Source organism: Hakea prostrata, chromosome 9 (genome assembly GCF_041222555.1).
Source record: "Hakea prostrata isolate BN-2017 chromosome 9, UWA_Hpros_2, whole genome shotgun sequence".
Classification (NCBI taxonomy): domain Eukaryota; kingdom Viridiplantae; phylum Streptophyta; class Magnoliopsida; order Proteales; family Proteaceae; genus Hakea; species Hakea prostrata.
Genome location: NC_142608.1, coordinates 57,720,131 through 57,737,339, shown reverse-complemented (window position 1 = coordinate 57,737,339; position 17,209 = coordinate 57,720,131). Strand labels below are relative to the sequence as shown.

The window sequence follows — 17,209 nt, the reverse complement described above, 5'->3', positions numbered from 1 at the left end:
AGAAAAAATATTAATCAAACCCCTAACTAGTTATGAAATCACAGATAAATGCCAATGTAAGCACGTTATCAAAAAGACAAAAATACCCTTGGACGCAAAACCTTATGCTCAACTCATCACCGTGTTTTTCCTGCACCATTCATCTTCTTTCATTCTTTGCATTCTTTTTTCTACCCCCCCCCCCAAACAACTCCTGTTAAGCCCATTTTTAAATCTTCTACAAATTATTATTTTATCCTCTCTATGTTCTTCCTTTAAGATGTAAAGTAAATATTAAAAATCAATAAATTAAAATTGAATTACTCAGGAGATGTCATTAATTTTAGGTATAAAACAGGGATGGCACTACAAATTTCATCTAAATTAATAAATCCCATCGTTCTAGTAGTGTATAAGAAATTTGTTCATTAACAAATAAAAATCTTCCAGCCAAGATTGAGTAGAGTTGAAACATATGGTTGGACTTAGTTTTCATCCGAACGCAAGTGCCTGTTACTTTACCCTATCATGTCCCAATCTTGACTTAGGGTTTAACAACCCACAAAGGCTCAACGCAACCCCAGCCACCTTAACTGACTCTGATCGGGCTGGGCTGACCTGAGCATGGCTGCCCAAATTCCTCAGCCAAAGTGGGAATGGAAAAGGAGGCAACTTGAAGGAGCTGTCGGCTTTTACTCGTCAAGCAACACTGGCAATGAGCCATAAAAGATTTGAAAAATTCAGACGACCCACCAAGTTCAAGAGGCATGCTTGAATTTTATTGTGTAATATAATTTAAAGCCAATAAACACACTAAGAGTTCCTGATCAGCACATGCTTAACTATATGCAGGTTAAATTAGAAGTCTGAAAAACTCATATAAATCAATATAATTATGGGAGAAAAAAACACAAGCACACAACTAATAAAAAAGTCCCTAAAGTTTACAATTCTATCATATAATTATGTGGAGCATGACTCATGCTTCACATTTTTGGAAAAACAGATAACACCCCATCGTTTCATGTCGCCTACCATCAACACGGCGATATATAATAGCTGATGTACCATGGGCACACACCATACAAGCAACAAAACACAACACAACATTTCCCCAAATAAGCCACTAGCAATGAGGAATGCTCGAAGTCACACTTGACAATGAGCAAGCAGCATGTTTAACTGCTCCACACCAAGAGCAAATCCTATCATCGGAGATCAATCTACCCAGTTCTGATGCACAACATTCTCAGAAACCTTATTCCTGATCCACTTCTTTTGGCAATTTATGCTAAATTACAAAAGCTATCGGAATGAATGAAGAATGATGAATGTTTATAGACAATTGAAAGCCACTTCTTTATCAACTAGCTTCTTAGGATAAACTACAGCCAAGTCCCCATCATGCTGCAATCAAGCCATCTTGGATAGCAAACCAGTTTGCACAGAGAAATTAATAGAACACTACCAGTTCCCAACATTTGGCAAAACTACAATCAAGATTCCTAATGTTACGGAAATTGACCCGCGAAATCACAATCAAGACTAACAACCCCACCACCCAACCAAACCAAAGTTATGATCTGAAAACAGAAATATTTGTCACCGCTATAATTATCCCATATGTATAATTTTGTTAAGGTGACCATGTTAAAACTTAGATCAACATTAATCCAAAAAATGGTCCAATCAAATGTCCCACCAACATATTGGGCACCAGTCATAGAGTGTAACACTCTTACGGGAGTCCGCTTGCAATTTCATCAAAAGTTAGAGACCCAACTGTCATTTACAATCAGAACCGTACACAGGTTAGAACTAATTAGCTTGCATTTCCTCAAATCTACCCGAGGGTTTGCATCACAAAAAAAAATACATCAGTATCTAAACAGTTACGTGCGGAACACAAGCAGTTGATATTATTTCTAAAACAATAAATGAACTTAAAAACAGCATAAATCTCCTCCATAGCAATTTGCAGAAGCAAATGTAAACATGTCTAACCCAACTAGAAAGAGAAGTCTGATAATCAATCTATAATTAAATAACTATGGGAATATTGACATCTGATTGAGCAAAACGCTCCAAATGCAGCATAAATAGCAAGTTTTGGAATATATTGCACAGGTGAGGGGGGAAAGGGGGGGGGGGAACCCTTTACTTTCAAACTCATGATGCAATCGACCAAAAAATCAACCAAAAAGTATCCTTTACTGGGATTAATCAATAGATCTACAACATAACGAAAGTTAATTATACATTAAAAGCTGACAACAGAGCTGTAAAGCTCTACAAATATCGCAACTAACAAAGGATTTAGCATCTTAAATACCTGTGCAGCATGAAACTAAAATCTCGAACAGTTGGCAAATCCTATCTTGAACCCTGTTTCTCCACCTACAAAAGCAAGATATTCTTTCTAATGAACCCCAAAAAAAAAGAGTAAATAACAATGAGACAAATACCAAGTCCAACAAATTATAAACTTTAACAAGACCAAATAAAAATCAGTATTTTAACTCACTACAATTAGAATACTCAAGATTTTCATCAAAGAGTTGGCCATTTATGGGATGCAAATTACAACATACAAGCTTTCAAACACTTTATGTAAGATATTTTTAATTTAAAATATAGCATTCACACATACGGTGTGCTTAACATTGCCGCTCAACAATCAGAGGGAGGTATGGAGAGGTACCATCCATTTCAAACATAAGTTCAGTTTTTGAATAGATGGTGTAGATAAAAACGTCAGATTAGTTCTCTGCCTTCCAACAATGAGCACAAATATCAAGTCCAACAGAAGATAAACTATAGCCAGCCAAAGTAAACCCTGTTTCACCACCCAACAAAGCAAGATATTATTTCTAATGAACCCCAAACAATGGTTACAAATATCAAATCCAACACAATATTAAATTTAGCAAGCCAAAATAAAATCACTACTTAATAACTCACCATGATTACAATAAAGAAAGATCCCATCAAAGAGTAGGCATTTATGGGATGCAATTCAAACTATGCATGCTTTCAAATACTATATAGAAGATAATTTCAATTAAAAATACAACATTTAATTCACACATGAATTATTCATCACTGTCACTCAACAATTTGAGGGGTTGGAGGGGTGGGGGGAGGTACCATCCATTTCAAATACAGAAATCCTCTTGTTCAGTTTTTGACCAGATAGTGTAGATAAAAACATTAGATTAATTTTCTGCCTCCAAACACCCCCCAACCCATAAAAATAAATAAATAAATAAATACACCCACCTCCTATAGCAAGGTGGCAATTTTTAGCCAAAAGAACTTCACTACATGGAAAAGAATCACTGAAAGGCCGCTTTTAAAACAATAAATTCTTTTGATCGGAGGGGGATTAACACTGCCTTGATGCCTGGCATCAAAAATGAAAGGCCTGTCACACAATTACCTGTCAAGGTGCAACACAAAATCCAATATAAAGAGATTTAGGTTAGCCACTAACACCATAAGGTGTAGAGGCAGGGTAGTCTAGGTTATCAAAATAACCCATGTGGAAGGATCACGCTGGGGGTGAGTTCATTGGGTCTTTGGGGACCATATAGCGTGAGAATGCAAAGGGGGAAGGGGAGGGAATGAGTTCAGTTTTGGGGGGCAAGTTTGGCTTGCGGTAAGTGAACTGGGATGAGTTCACTGTTTTGTTGGGGTTAGTCAACGCTGAGTGACCTGTAAGAGAATTCACAGATTAATATAGAAATTTCAATTGCATTTGTTTGTTTTGTTACTTGCATCCAATTTCTGTTCTTCATTTCCAATTTCTGTTCTTCATTTCAGTGACATTCAGCATGAGTGATTCCAGCAGTGAAGTGAGTTTATTCCCGGAATTTTCAGGGAATCAACCTGGGGTTGCCGGAGATTTCAGGGGTGAATATCAGGGTCTTACCAACGTGGTATCAGAGCTGATCTGATCCCAGGGCATGGTTAAAAGCAGAATGGAGTCAAGAGTGGAAGTTGAGAAAACTATGAGATCCAGATTCAGATAAGTTCAGAATCCTAAGCCAGCAATTGGAGCAGCAGCAAAGCAACAATGAGTTCAGATCCGAACTGAGGGGCTTACCTGATGCGTGGAAAGGCTCTCAAGATCAACTCACTCAGGGCCGAAAGTCAAAAAGCCAAAAGCACCACCGCCGTCAACTAGGCATTGTTTGTTTGCTGAATCTGAAGTGGGTTGGGAAAAATGGATGAGAAAACTTAAAAATTTTCCATGAAATCCCGAAGGATGGCTGGTTTGGTTCAATGGGTGGAAAAGTGGGCAAACAAGTGGCATATTACTTTTCCCACACCATCCCTTTTCAAAATCCCACATATTTAGTGAGGCTTTGTGGAAAAGTTAGTGAGGGAAACAACAAAAGTGGGACCCACATTTGAAACTTTTTCACAAAATCATTTCCATCCTATTCCCCTACCCCACCACATATGAGTCCCACATGTTTATTTTTCCCACCCTACTACTGCAAACAAACATTGCCCCAATGAAAACGCACAAAGGGGGAGTTGCATCAATCCGGCTCGCATTGAAGAGGCCGTCCATTGCAAGTGTTTCACTCCACGGGAACTGGAGATGACGATATTCAAAGTGAGGACCCCTAGGTTGGATCGCAAAAGCAAAGAACTACTTTCACCTCTACAGGCTTGACTGTGACAAGACCATTAGAGTGGCAACGTTGAGCTTCGATGGCCGTGCACTCGGGTGGTTGCAATTTCAGGAATTGCAGCCCCCAATGACTTCATGGGAGGATCTAAAGGAAGTAGTGATATACCAATTTAGTTTGCCTCAATTGGAGAGCCCTTAAGAAGCTTTGATCAGCCTCAAACCGCACAGCACTGTTGGCGAGTTTTGGGAGCAACTCAAACCATCACTGAAATGGCCAGCAATCAAGACAAAACGTGGCTTCATGAAGCTCTCCTCTCTAGTATGGTAGATGAGATCCGGGCCAAGTTACACCAAATCAAACACGGAAATTTTATCAAAGCGATGGAATTGGCCCAACGTAGAAGCAAGGAACTGGGCCCTCAAAGGCTTACACTTACCCAGTTTGGTTTAACCCATTCCTGCAGCCCATGCATTAGCCCAAGGGGTTGTGAACATTAGTTCAGTGACTGCAAATGGGCCCAAGTCCAGCTCAACGATTGAAAACCTAAATGGGAGAAGAATTAAACGGTTGGGTCGACTGGACTGGACTGAACCAACCACAACCCAATTCATCCCCTACATGCCCTTCGTCTTCACCACCATCTTCTCAAATAGCGATGAATTCCACGGCAAAGAACCAACGCTCTGAATGGTAGACACCGGAAGAAATCAAATCGAAGATGGATAAGGGCCTATGCTTCCACTGTGACGCACCCTACTCTAAGACCTATCAGTGCCCCTAAAAGGGGCTCAAGGTGCTGATGGTACACGAGGATCATGACCTGCAGCAGTTTCGGAGGATGTACGCAATGGGGAAACTGTGGTCACAGGTGCAGGAACAAATCCACCTTGAGGGCAAGGTGAGACTTTGGGAGGGGAGTAGTGATAGGACACCATGTAGAGGCAGGGTGGCTTAGGTTATCAAAATAACCCATGAGGGAGGATCACCTTGGGGGGGGGTGTTCATTGGGTCTTTGGGGACTATAACATCAGAATGAAAAGAGGAAAAAAGGGCCCGCGGGGCAGGGGGGTTCATTGGTTTTGTTAGGGGTAGTCTTGCTAAGTGATTTGTAAGAGAATACACAGATTGATAAAGGAATTTCAATTGCAATTGTTTGTTCGTTATACGATCCAAATTCTGTTATTCATTTCAGTGAGATTAAGCGTGAGTGATTGCAGCAGTGAGGAGAGAGTTTATTGCCGGAATTTTCAAGGAAACAAACAGAGGTCGCCTGAGATTTCAAGGGTGGTTATCAGGGTCTTATCAGCCACCAACTAAGCTTTTTCAATAATAGGACACATGCAGGCCTTAGCCACTGGCAGCCACCATGATCTATCCTCTCTATCTATTTATTCCATTTTTTTTTAGTCTTAACTATTTTTAAACTTGAATTAAAATTCTGACAAGAAAACAACTGACATATAGGCGTCTGCCAGAATACTAAACAAAATAAGTCATATTCCAATAATGTATATTTCGGTCATTTAGGGGATATGAAACTCTCAACCAAATTTAGAATAAGAAATTGAATATTCAAAACCTAGTATAAACTTATAATATTCAAATAATAAATTTTATAACAGATTCATCACAGTAGCTTCGAATACCATGACTGTAGGATATTCACCTAATACCTTAGGGTCAAATTTAGTTTAACAATAGTTTCTACTTAACAACAATAAACCACGATATATTTTAAGATGTGTGGTCCCCCCGCCGCCTTGCTTTTCAACATTAATCTCAATTAAGCTACTCATGCGTAAAGCCACCAATTTCTTGCTTGCTTGCTTGCTCTTATTTTTAGATCCTGAAGAAAATCCATTCATTCACAAACAACTATCATTTACCTCATATATTTGACCAGGAAGACAACAATATTGCTGGGGAAGTAGCATAACTGGTAGGATTATCTCTCTTATCTCGTACAACAGATTCTTGAACCAGTGGGAAGTAAGGCGTGATGTATAGCCCCCTATGATCCCCTGACTCAAAGTCACACCCCATAACCTACTACCATGACTATTTACCCCACCCTAATCCCAGATCATAACAAAAGCAATAGAAAAATACAATACAAGAACATTCTTTTCTTGGTATTGAATAGTATAATACAATATGATTGATATCATTAACCTTGGTTCAATAATAAATAAAAAAAGGTGATATAGGAGATGATGTTTCCAAAAGAATTAAAATAGGGTCGATGAAGTGGAGAGGTGTCTCCGCAGTCTTGTGTGATCGATGTATCCCTTTAAAGCTTAAAGAAAATTTCCATAGGACTGTTATTTGACCAGCTATGATGTATGATACAGAGTGCTGGGTTGTTAAACAAAATCATGCAGAAAACTTGGTGTAGCAAAAATAAGGATGCTAAGATGAACGAGTGGTAAAACTAGGTAGGATAAAATAAGAAATGATCATATTAGAGTTGGTCTAGGAGTAGCTCCAATAAGTGATAAGCTACGAGGAAGTGGTTTGAGGCGGCACAGCCACGTTCAATGGAGGCCTGTAAATGCCCCTGTATGAACAAGTGATATAATCTAGATTGAAGGAAATAGAAGAGTCAAGGGCAAACCTAAGATAATCTTAAGAGAAGTGGTGAAAAAGGATATGCATAGCTTAGGCCTTGTATCTAGCATGGCCCCAAACATAGCTGATTGAAAGACAAGAATCCATGTAACCGACCCCATTTAGTTGGGACAACGCTTGGTTGTGTTGTTGGATTAGTATAGTACTTCTACAAGGGCAAGCATCAACAGTCCACAATCTGCTATACTTTAGAAGGATTCTTTTTATACAATATAAGGTATTGAAATCCAATAGATTACACCTTTTCAGTGGTCAAAATATATGAAGTATACACACATTTCTAGTTTTATCTCTCCAAGAGAAATGATATAACCAACTAGTACTTGAAAAAATGAAAATAACTATATAAGTATAAACCATAGCAAAAATATATACACTAATCTTTAAAAATAATAGGCAAAGGCAATTGCAGATTAAAAATCAATATCGGTCTTCTTCAAGGTGGTTCGCAAATTTCAAGCCAAGGTGGAGATTGTTGGGTTTAGGTGGTCTTTTATTCTACGGGATATAATTAGAGCTTGACTACAATTGTAACTGGAATGGTTTTAGGTCAATTACTGGTGGTAGAATCCTAATTATATGGGGATTAAGGATTGGGTTTCCCAATAATGTTGTCTTTGTGGGAAAACCCGGGATAACAAGCAAAGGGTTGCACCTTTGTCAGGCTGAGAGTGGTATAAAGAGATTTTTCAGGACATAGTGGAAAAACCGGGATAACAAGCAAAGGGTTTCCCTATAATGTTCTCTCAGGTGGATGTAGGCAATTTTGCCGAACCACAACAAATTCCTTATTGTTGTGTGTTATGATTGTGTTCTTCTTTGTGGTTGTGTATCCATACCCAACAAAAAAGTGATAGTCTCATATCATTTGTTTTAAGGAACCAATTCGAACTTTCAAACCACATAATTGGACCTCCATCATTATATAAAACCATACTGACCATCAATGCAACACTATTTCAATGTCATAAGCGCAACCTTCATAACAAACAAAACTTGACCTAAAATTCATTTTAGGAAAAATTTCCCCCACATGCAGTTTACAATGCTACGTTTGGATGGTCAATATAACCCATGCAAAGAAAAGCTACCTTAAAAATTATTTGTTTCAATCAAGTAACTGTTTAAACACAATGATGAACCTCTAAATTCTGGTTAGATTTTCTGTTAAGAACAATCAGATAAATTCCACTTCCAGTAAGATTTCTAGATTTTATTAGACAAAATAGTACTACATATTTATATTCGGATAGGTTTACAATTATCCTCTGCTTGAAACTTCTCTTATAAAGATAGAAATATGAAGGGGCACCTAGTTTCAAATTACTTTTACACAAGTTCCCGGATGCAGCCTTGCTCAAATAGGGCTGGTATTTCAAAAATCTCTTCGGCCTGGACACGAATTCCAAGCCCAAAACTATGGTTTCAGTTACTGTATGGGTGGTAGTCCTCCAATTGGTTCCCAATAATTGTGTTTCAATTCCCTGGTTGGATTAATTGGTATGGGGCAATATCAAGGATGATGGGGTAGATTTGAAAGGAAATTTTATTTTGTTCCTTCGAATAATGTCTTCAAGTGTATAATGATTATGGGTGGGGGTGGATTGGCTCATTGGGAAACATTAGGTTTCTTGATTTTAGAGTGAAATTAAAGTGATAATAACATGGATGGGCAGATCTACAGTTTGGTTAGTCTGTTAGGGCTAAAATTAGGATTGAAGGTCATTAGGGTTGGGGGGATGTTCCTAAAGTTTGGAATAGATCTAATGGTTAGATTAGTGTAGAATCTGTCCTTGAATGTCTCTAGAAAAGTCCAAATTCAAGAAGAAATAGAAAAGATATGGAAAGGGAAGGGGATTAATGAGGGAGTCCAAAAGTACCTGGTTAGGACCTTGAATGGAGCCTGGATGAAGCTAACAGCTGTTGATGGCGGTCAAATCCTGTCAACCTACAGCCACTGTCAAGGATCTGAGCTGGAATTCATTTTGAACCCTCCTAGGGTTGATTCTTCAAACTTATTGACAGAATAAAGCCTGCTACTACTTGAATCCTGAAACTAATTGACTGATTCAATACTAAAACACACACATAGTGCTCGAATGGGAAGCTTTATTACCCAATAATCAGAACCCCTCTCCCCGTCGAGTGGACAGGTTTATTTATACATGCTAGAGGCTGGGTGTCCTACTTGGACATGTATTCCAGCCCAATACTACTAGAACCCAAAAACTACAAGGTCTTATAGTTTGAGCTCAACAAGGACTGATCTGAACCCCTAATTAAACACAAGCATCTGACACCCCCCCCCGGGGGAAAAGGGTAGAATTTACAACTCTGTCCCTGATTAACCTAGTAGACCCAAAGAGAGCAACTGAAATTGAAAATAAGCAAATTAAAACTGAAATAAAGCAATTGGGCAGCAACCCTAGGTGGCTACCTTAGCCTTCCACTTGGACTTGGACTTGGACTTTTTCTTGGACTGGACAGGCTTGAATACTGCATCATTCCTAGAAGTGGATAAATATTGCCAAGCTGCCAAATCTTCCATGTTCAAACTATAAGTTAATCAATATAACATCTTTAACGGAAATACAAAACGTATACTTTCTCCTTACTCCGACAATAGTTCCTGTCCCTTTCCCCACCCCATCTTGATTCTACAGCAAAACCAACATAGTCCCTACTGACTTTTTTGCCAGATCCGACTCCTAAAAGAGACTATCTTCTGCACCCCTCTTCATCTACCACTTCAATGAGTTGCAATAGTATCCACTCACACCACCTGTGGCCACCCAAGAGGTTTGGGTTCAGACGCTGAAAAAAACCTGGGATTTTTTTTTGGGTCAAACCTGAAAAAGAATGGTTTTTAATGGTGACACCTATTTTTACCACTTTACATCTATTCCATAAATTAACTTTAAAAAATAACAATAAATAACTCAAAATGCTAACTAAGATTTGGATCCAAGGTTGTTAGTGTAGCTCAATGCTACTGGAGAAATGTCTGTTCTATTGGGAGAAAAGATATTACCTTCAATCCCCAGTCAAACATATAAATGGGAGTTGGTTCCTCTTTCAGCAGACAAGAATTTTAGTGGCACCATGTAGGTCTACAAAAACAAGCTGAATATCAGAAACAAAGCCAAACTACTATCCAAAGGTTATGCTTAGGTAGCAGTATAAGCAATGATGAGACACTTGCACCTATTGCAAGGATGGAATTGATATGGGTATTTTTAGCATTGGCATTATCAAGGAATTGAACATATATCAGGTAGGCATGAAAGTCCACATATTTCTAATGGTAGCCTTAATGAGAAAGTAGAGATTGAGCAGCCCAATGGTTTTCAGCTTGGTGATGATCCCAACAGGGTATGTGTACTATAGAAAACATTATATTGTCTCAAACAAGAACCAAGGGTTTGGTATTCAAGGCTAGGTGCATAGTTGCATTAGCTGGGACTTCAAAAGGGAATGGCTGGTAGCAATCTAAACATTATGGTAGAGGACAGTAATTAAATGGTGGTTGTTACATAAATTGACAATATCATCTTTCTTGTTCATTCTGGTGATCTTTGTAAACAATTTGCAGATGGGAAAAGAAAAAAGACAAATTTCGAGAAGTCAATGCTCGAAGAATAGTCATACTTTCTTGGTTAGCAAGTAAATCAAGAGCAAGAGGGCATCTTTATATTCAAATAAAATATGCCAAGGAGATGTTCAAAAAAATTCTGATTGAAGACAACAAATCAATGGACACATTCATGGTGGTACATTCTTGAGTCACGTAGATGGTTGAAGGTATATTCAACAGACAGCCCCAAGATCTAATTATCCCTCCATTGACAGTGTCAAGACGTAATATTGTGCAAGCTTTGTCTGCCAGCAAGATTCAAACTTATTGGCACTCCAACAAATTTTCATCTTCAAGGAATAATGGGCCCCTGAAATTCCATTTTGGTTACTCAAACATCCACAACACAAACTCCAGCCACCCAAGAGGTTACCCTAGGTTTTCGCCAAAGCCTGGTTTTCCTGTGCCGATACCTCTTGGTTTCAACACTAGTCAAGACCAACATATACTAGGCTTTGACCAAAACCTGGGGTTTTCCCAGCCAATTGAAACCTATGCTCTCAAGGCCCAGAAAAAAGTGAGATTGTGCGTTACACCCATAGAAAAAATTCAAGGGAAACTCAAGTTTCGACTAGGTGAAAATGGGAAACCTAGGAAGGAAATTGGGAAATTTTGAGGAAACTTATGATTTTTTTGTGCAAGTTTTGACATGAAATTTCGACAGGTTTTAGGGAGTATTTTATAGTGGAACTCAACATTTAAGCTAATTAGAGTATAAAGAACACACTGGCTGTATTTTGCCAAAAAATCAATGTAGATATGTCATTCAATGCACAAACATCAATGTAGAGTTGTCGGAGAAGTAAAATATAAGCTTAAGTACATAACATTCAATATATAATTTCTAACTTCAAAACATCAAATACAAAGTAACTAACAATAAAAGGAAAGTACAACTTAGTGCCAAGAGGAGTGCCAAGAGTGGATCCATCCTGTGAGCTGAGTAGTACTATGCATGTAACATCCTCTCCTCCAACCAACGAACATAGACATCATATGACATTTTATGCCTATTGTTGTCAAGGTAATCGACAACCGTAACTTTACAAGTCTGGTCATCAACATGCCTGAGATAACCCGTCTGAGGGATACGCAATTTGGATAAGGTATACTAATGGAGGGGGTATTTGTCGTGGTATTTGGGGAAACATGAAATAACATAAAAATTGAAATTTTGGGAAAGCTACAAAACTTGCAGGAAAAAGTCCCAGGTTTCCATGAAATTTCCCATGTTTCCCATGAAATTTGGGAAATTTTTTTTTTCATAAACCAGTTGGTCCAGCTGGATTGAACCAGGTTTCGAGGTTTCGACAAGTTTCAACTAAATTTTGACTGTTTCGATCGAAACTCAGGATTTTTTTCGATCCCCTAGTTTTTCGTTTTGAGGTTCCCAAAATGGGAAATTTCGGTGGAAATTGCATTGAAATTGTTCTATGGTTACACTTACACCTATTACATGAAGTTTCACACACACATGCACATAGACAAATTGGAAATAGTACTTGTATTTAAACTCAAGTTTGCTAGTGTATACTGAATGCTGCTGAAAACTCTATACTAGTCCTTCCCCCAACCCCTTTCCTTTTTCTTTTTTTTTTTTTGGGGGGGGGGGGGGGGAGGAGGGACATTAACTCAACCCCCAAACGCTCCAAACTGTGGAAAGTTAAAATGAGTTGTCATATGGAGGTCTTTAATTTTTGGGTTGGAGGGGGGGAGAAAGGGGGGAAAAGAAGTGTGAAGAGGCCAAGTGATTAGACCCAAAAAACAGCAATTTTCAGCCAAATACCGAGGAATAGCATCAAAACTAGTTTCCACAAAAAAGTTTCATCTAAGACCAAGATAAGCAAAGAATACCTATGACATATCACAGTCGAACCATGATAGAAATTCAAGAGAAAACATTAACATAGAAATATCTCAAACATTAACATAGAATATCTCAAGATCAAGTCTGCAAAAAGTCCAAACCTTAATTTGAGGACCAAATTGAACAGCTACATGCCTGATCTGGGTTTCTTTTTCTTTTTCTTTTTTTTTTTTTTTTTCCTCTTTTTTTCCGCTTCTTTTTGGTTAGTAAACCACTACCCAAAGGAGCCTCTGCAATTTGAAGATCCACATAAGCACTTCTTTGTTCTCTGCAGTGTTCCACTTGTCCCATAATCATATAACAATTCTGTCATTGGAGGAATGTGTTTAATTGCATAAAATGCAATATGCATATATGATCCATTGTCGTGTTCTTGTAGGACTGGCAGCCATAATACATTTGGAGAACAACCATGGTTCATAAATCGAGCTACATTGCCAACATTTTTTGCATTTATTACGATGGGCAAGGGGGCTTTGCATTCCCTGTAAATATTAACATCTTTTTCTTCACCTAGTAGCTCAGGTATGTAATTAAAATCAGCAGGCTGTTCATAAGTGCACGTAGCATCAAAAGTATAATCATTATCTTCAAGTTCATCGTTATGCTCCTCTATCTTGATCTTTTCTATGACTTCCCCAGCATACTCACAAATAAAACCACCTGCACGGATTGGATCCCAGGACCGCAGACCCCAACCCCTGTCTTTGGTTCTAAACACCTCCAACCGAAATTTCAAACCACCTTGCGATGCTCGGTTTAGACAAGTTGGCGGACAATGGCATGATGGACCACATTCATGAATCACGGGTTTCCAACTGACAAGAACCCTAGGGACAATATATGGTATCTCGCCTTCATTTCTTTTAATGCAAGAACAATCATGATCACTTCGTGAACAACCACTTTTGCACTTGCAGCCAAAAGAATATTCATTAGAGTTTACTGGTTTTGCATTCTTCAGACCAGTAAAATATGAGAAATAAGCAGGTCCTTTCTCATTATCAACATCATTTACAAGAGAAACAGGTAAGCTTTCTACACCTGAAGTTAAGTCTGGCAGTATAAGCCCCCGCCTAGATGTGAAACCGTCCTTCCATACTTGAATTGATTTCCAAAGGGCAAATCCAGCAGCCTGTCCAGGTTCTCTTATCAATTTGTACTTGAATACATTACCACCTGTCCTCCCTCTTTCTACCCACGACTCTTTGATCTTATAAAGACCATCATAGATGTAGACCTTTGCTGCTGTATTGCCAGCATCCTTCATGCCACGAATGACTCTTACCTCATTACCCCGATGCAAGCTCTTCTCTAGGGCAAGGTTGCCCCTTTCAAGCTTCTGATCAACCACCTCTTTAGTTTTCTTATTTGCATTTCCACCCTGGCCACTATAAATCAAAACGTCCCCATCATCCACATCACCCTCATAACTTCCAGAAGACACAATGCTTACAGCCACAGGCTCTTCTTGCTCATTAAATCTGACAGTAGTATAGTCAATTCCAGCCATACTCTGACCATGCAAGCCTACCAAGCACATTTCCATCCTGAAATAAAAAATATCTCCAATTTCAACTCCAGAAACAGCTCCTATTCCCTTCTTCGCATTAGTTCTAAGACCCTTGTTCATCAAAAGTGCACCAGCTTTTAAATCAGCTCGTCTGGCCACTCCAGGGACTGCTTCTTTCGCATCTTCTACTTGGCAAATTCTACGTCTGATCGCATCAAATTTCTTAAGAATAGTCTCAGCTGATTCAGGATCAGCATAAACTGCCAAGGATAACTTAACCTCCTGGCTGTTCCTTATTCTCTTGCGGGATGACTTACTCTTCTGTCTCGCCCCACTACTAGTGGCTTCTGCTTCGCTATTGTGAATATTAGGGTGAGAAAAATTGTGTGCAGGATGCTTTAGGTTGTCACTGGATCCATCTTCTGTGACTGATCGCACAGAGTCACCCCTGGTTTCGCTCTCTTCTTGCCCCTCCAGACCCACCACATGGCATTTGGAACTCTTCCTCGATGGCCCTGCAGCACCATTAGCAGAACCCGCAAAGACGGACGGCGTTGCAGCAGGTGTTGTTTCATATGCAGGCCTCGATGCAGATGGGGTTTGTTGCCCAGGATACGGGAAAACGAAAGGACCTGCTTGATTGGTACCTCCACCAGTGCTCTGAGGATTTTGTTCAGGTGACCCTTGGTGTTCTGGAGGGCCATGGAATGGATAAAATGAAGTGAACCCCGACGGAAACGGACCAAATGGAGACGCATACACAAAGGGAGGACCTTGCGTGAACCCCTGCGGAGATGGGAACACCGGAGCCAAACAACGCAAAGGCTTTACATCCAACACTTTTGATTTATCAAAAGAACCTGGCGGAGGCACAGAATCTGAATCCAAACCTCGATCCATCGAACACCCCAAAACGGAATGCCGAAAAACTTCGACGAGTCAGAAAAATCAAAAACCACCAACTAACTACACTGATTTATCTCCTCCTCAGTATCTTAGATTCTTCACTTGCTTAATAATGATACCCAGGATACAACAGCAAAACTATGTTTAAAGCTCCACCTTCTGCTTTACACACTAAAATAAATGGCAGGAATGGTGCAAATCTGCATCCAAACAACATGGGGAAAGGAAAAGAACACATAAATGAAAAAATAACAGAGATGTAAGAGCAAAACATGAACCGTATTCAGCATATCAGGATGAACTACAGAAATTCAAGGGTAAAAAAAACCCAAAATCGAAAGCTTCACAGCTAACCTTCAGAGAAATGTCAAACCGAAGAGAAAGCAAATATTTCCACGACAAATGGATCGTTCTGAAAGTACAACAAGCTTGAAAGATACTTTTTAACATCAATAGTTCAAAACGTCAAGTAATACAAAAACAACCAAGAGAGAAACACAAGTTCCTACATGGAACAACTGAACCCTAATTCCGACTGTTCTTTGCTACGACTTTTAGGGCTAAAAATCGATCGAAACTCCGTGTCTCTCTCCTTTTTGCAGTGTTTCGATATTGCTTCCTCGATGCTCGAGTAATTCTTTTCCATTTTTCAAAAGTTATTGACGAGACATTTGTCGGCTATCTTTGACAAGTGGATTTGAAACTTTATTAAACGATTTTAGACCGTTGGATTCTCCATCAGGAACCTGAAAAGTACGTAACGAGCGAAATTGCAGCAAATGAACAAATCGCGGAGTTTATTACCAAAAGATTTCGTAGAAAGACCGTCCGAGCTCTCAAGCCAAACCTTTCCGGAGTACATCCAATCCGGTGAAATATGGCATCTCAACCATTGATGTAGAATCCACTGAGATTAGTATAATGATTAAAATAATATAATCCATTGAGACCAAGGGGTTGAATTTCTTATGACCGGCTGGTATTTCTAAAAAGGTGGCTCAGTTGGCAATATAATCATTTTCCTAATGGTAGTATGCCTAACAGTCCCTACTCTTAGGACTTTGCTTGGGTCATACGCATTTAATCCGCATAATCGTCAAACAAACACCATGAGCAGTCATATCGAATTCAATCTCAACCATTGAAATTCAGCAGTTGAGATTCAATTTTGATCGAGATCTTGGCTTAACGATCATGCGCATTTACCAAGCAATTTCGTTACTCTTAAGTCTTAATATACATAAAATTGTCAGCCTCCCCCCTGAAAAAAAAAATTTCAAATTTCCTTGGGGTCAAGCAAAGTCTTGCCATATATTTCAATATATATAAAATTACCCCTAAAGATATAGTTGAGATATACATAAAATGGTCATGCTTCTACTCCACCCTATATGAACATCAGTTTCAAAATTGAACCCAAAAAATAAAAAGTGAAAAACAGTTGTGGGGAGTCATGCTTCTACTCCACAAGACAATGCAACTACATGAAGCAAAGTAGAATGCAATGTGGATGGTTTTCGAATTCTTTGTGACGCCCAAAGTAGTGGCCATCCATCGGCAAGCTAAGAATGACCACCACGTGTCCAGTTTTAAACCAACCTAACTAGTTTGGTTAATCAATCAAACCACACCGTGAATAATTCTCTATTCTTACTTGCACAAGACTCACTTTTACCCTCTCCCACCCCCGCCCCCCAAAAAAAACAAAAGAAAGCAGCGGAAAAGAAAACCTAGATAAATCCTAGTTCTTCCCTCAATGCCCAAAGACTCCAACAATTGAATGTAACGATAACAACTCCGGCAACCACATGCCATGACGGTAATGGAGAAAACCCAAATAGGGGAGAACCAAGCATTCTTCCTTCTACCACAAAAATCGAAACCTTAATTCAAACTCAATGACAAAAAAACAAATAAAAAGCATATCAATTCATTCCCAGTTAAAACCCCCAATATAATTCCACACAAAGCCACCTCCACAAATATCATCAAATTGACCCATATATCTTATGCTTGCCCCGAAGAACTCGACAAATACT

At 39.1% G+C, this 17,209-nt stretch overlaps 1 protein-coding gene across 6 annotated transcripts; it reads right to left on the bottom strand.

Annotated features, from left to right (window-relative positions):
• Positions 1-238: 238 nt before the first annotated feature.
• Positions 239-15,817, bottom strand: LOC149005707 (histone-lysine N-methyltransferase, H3 lysine-9 specific SUVH1-like). Of its 6 annotated transcripts, none has more exons than XM_089167874.1 (5): positions 15,525-15,817; positions 12,853-15,370; positions 9,131-10,360; positions 2,312-2,376; positions 239-1,761 (listed from the first exon to the last, which is right to left on the bottom strand). In XM_089167874.1, the coding sequence occupies exon 2, from the start codon at positions 15,162-15,164 to the stop codon at positions 12,966-12,968; it is 2,199 nt and encodes a 732-aa protein (XP_089024000.1). In that variant the 5' UTR covers positions 15,165-15,370; positions 15,525-15,817; the 3' UTR covers positions 239-1,761; positions 2,312-2,376; positions 9,131-10,360; positions 12,853-12,965. The 6 variants fall into 6 exon arrangements, with proteins under 6 accessions (XP_089024000.1, XP_089023999.1, XP_089024001.1 ...); XM_089167875.1 differs by lacking the exon at positions 239-1,761 and having other exon boundaries at positions 1,787-2,376; positions 9,131-10,032; positions 10,282-10,360; XM_089167873.1 differs by lacking the exon at positions 239-1,761 and having other exon boundaries at positions 1,786-2,376.
• Between the last annotated feature and the right edge of the window lie 1,392 nt (positions 15,818-17,209).

Bases quoted from the DNA above. Each gene is read 5' to 3' on its own strand.
- LOC149005707 (XM_089167874.1), bottom strand. From the start codon at position 15,164: ATGGATCGAGGTTTGGATTCAGATTCTGTGCCTCCGCCAGGTTCTTTT.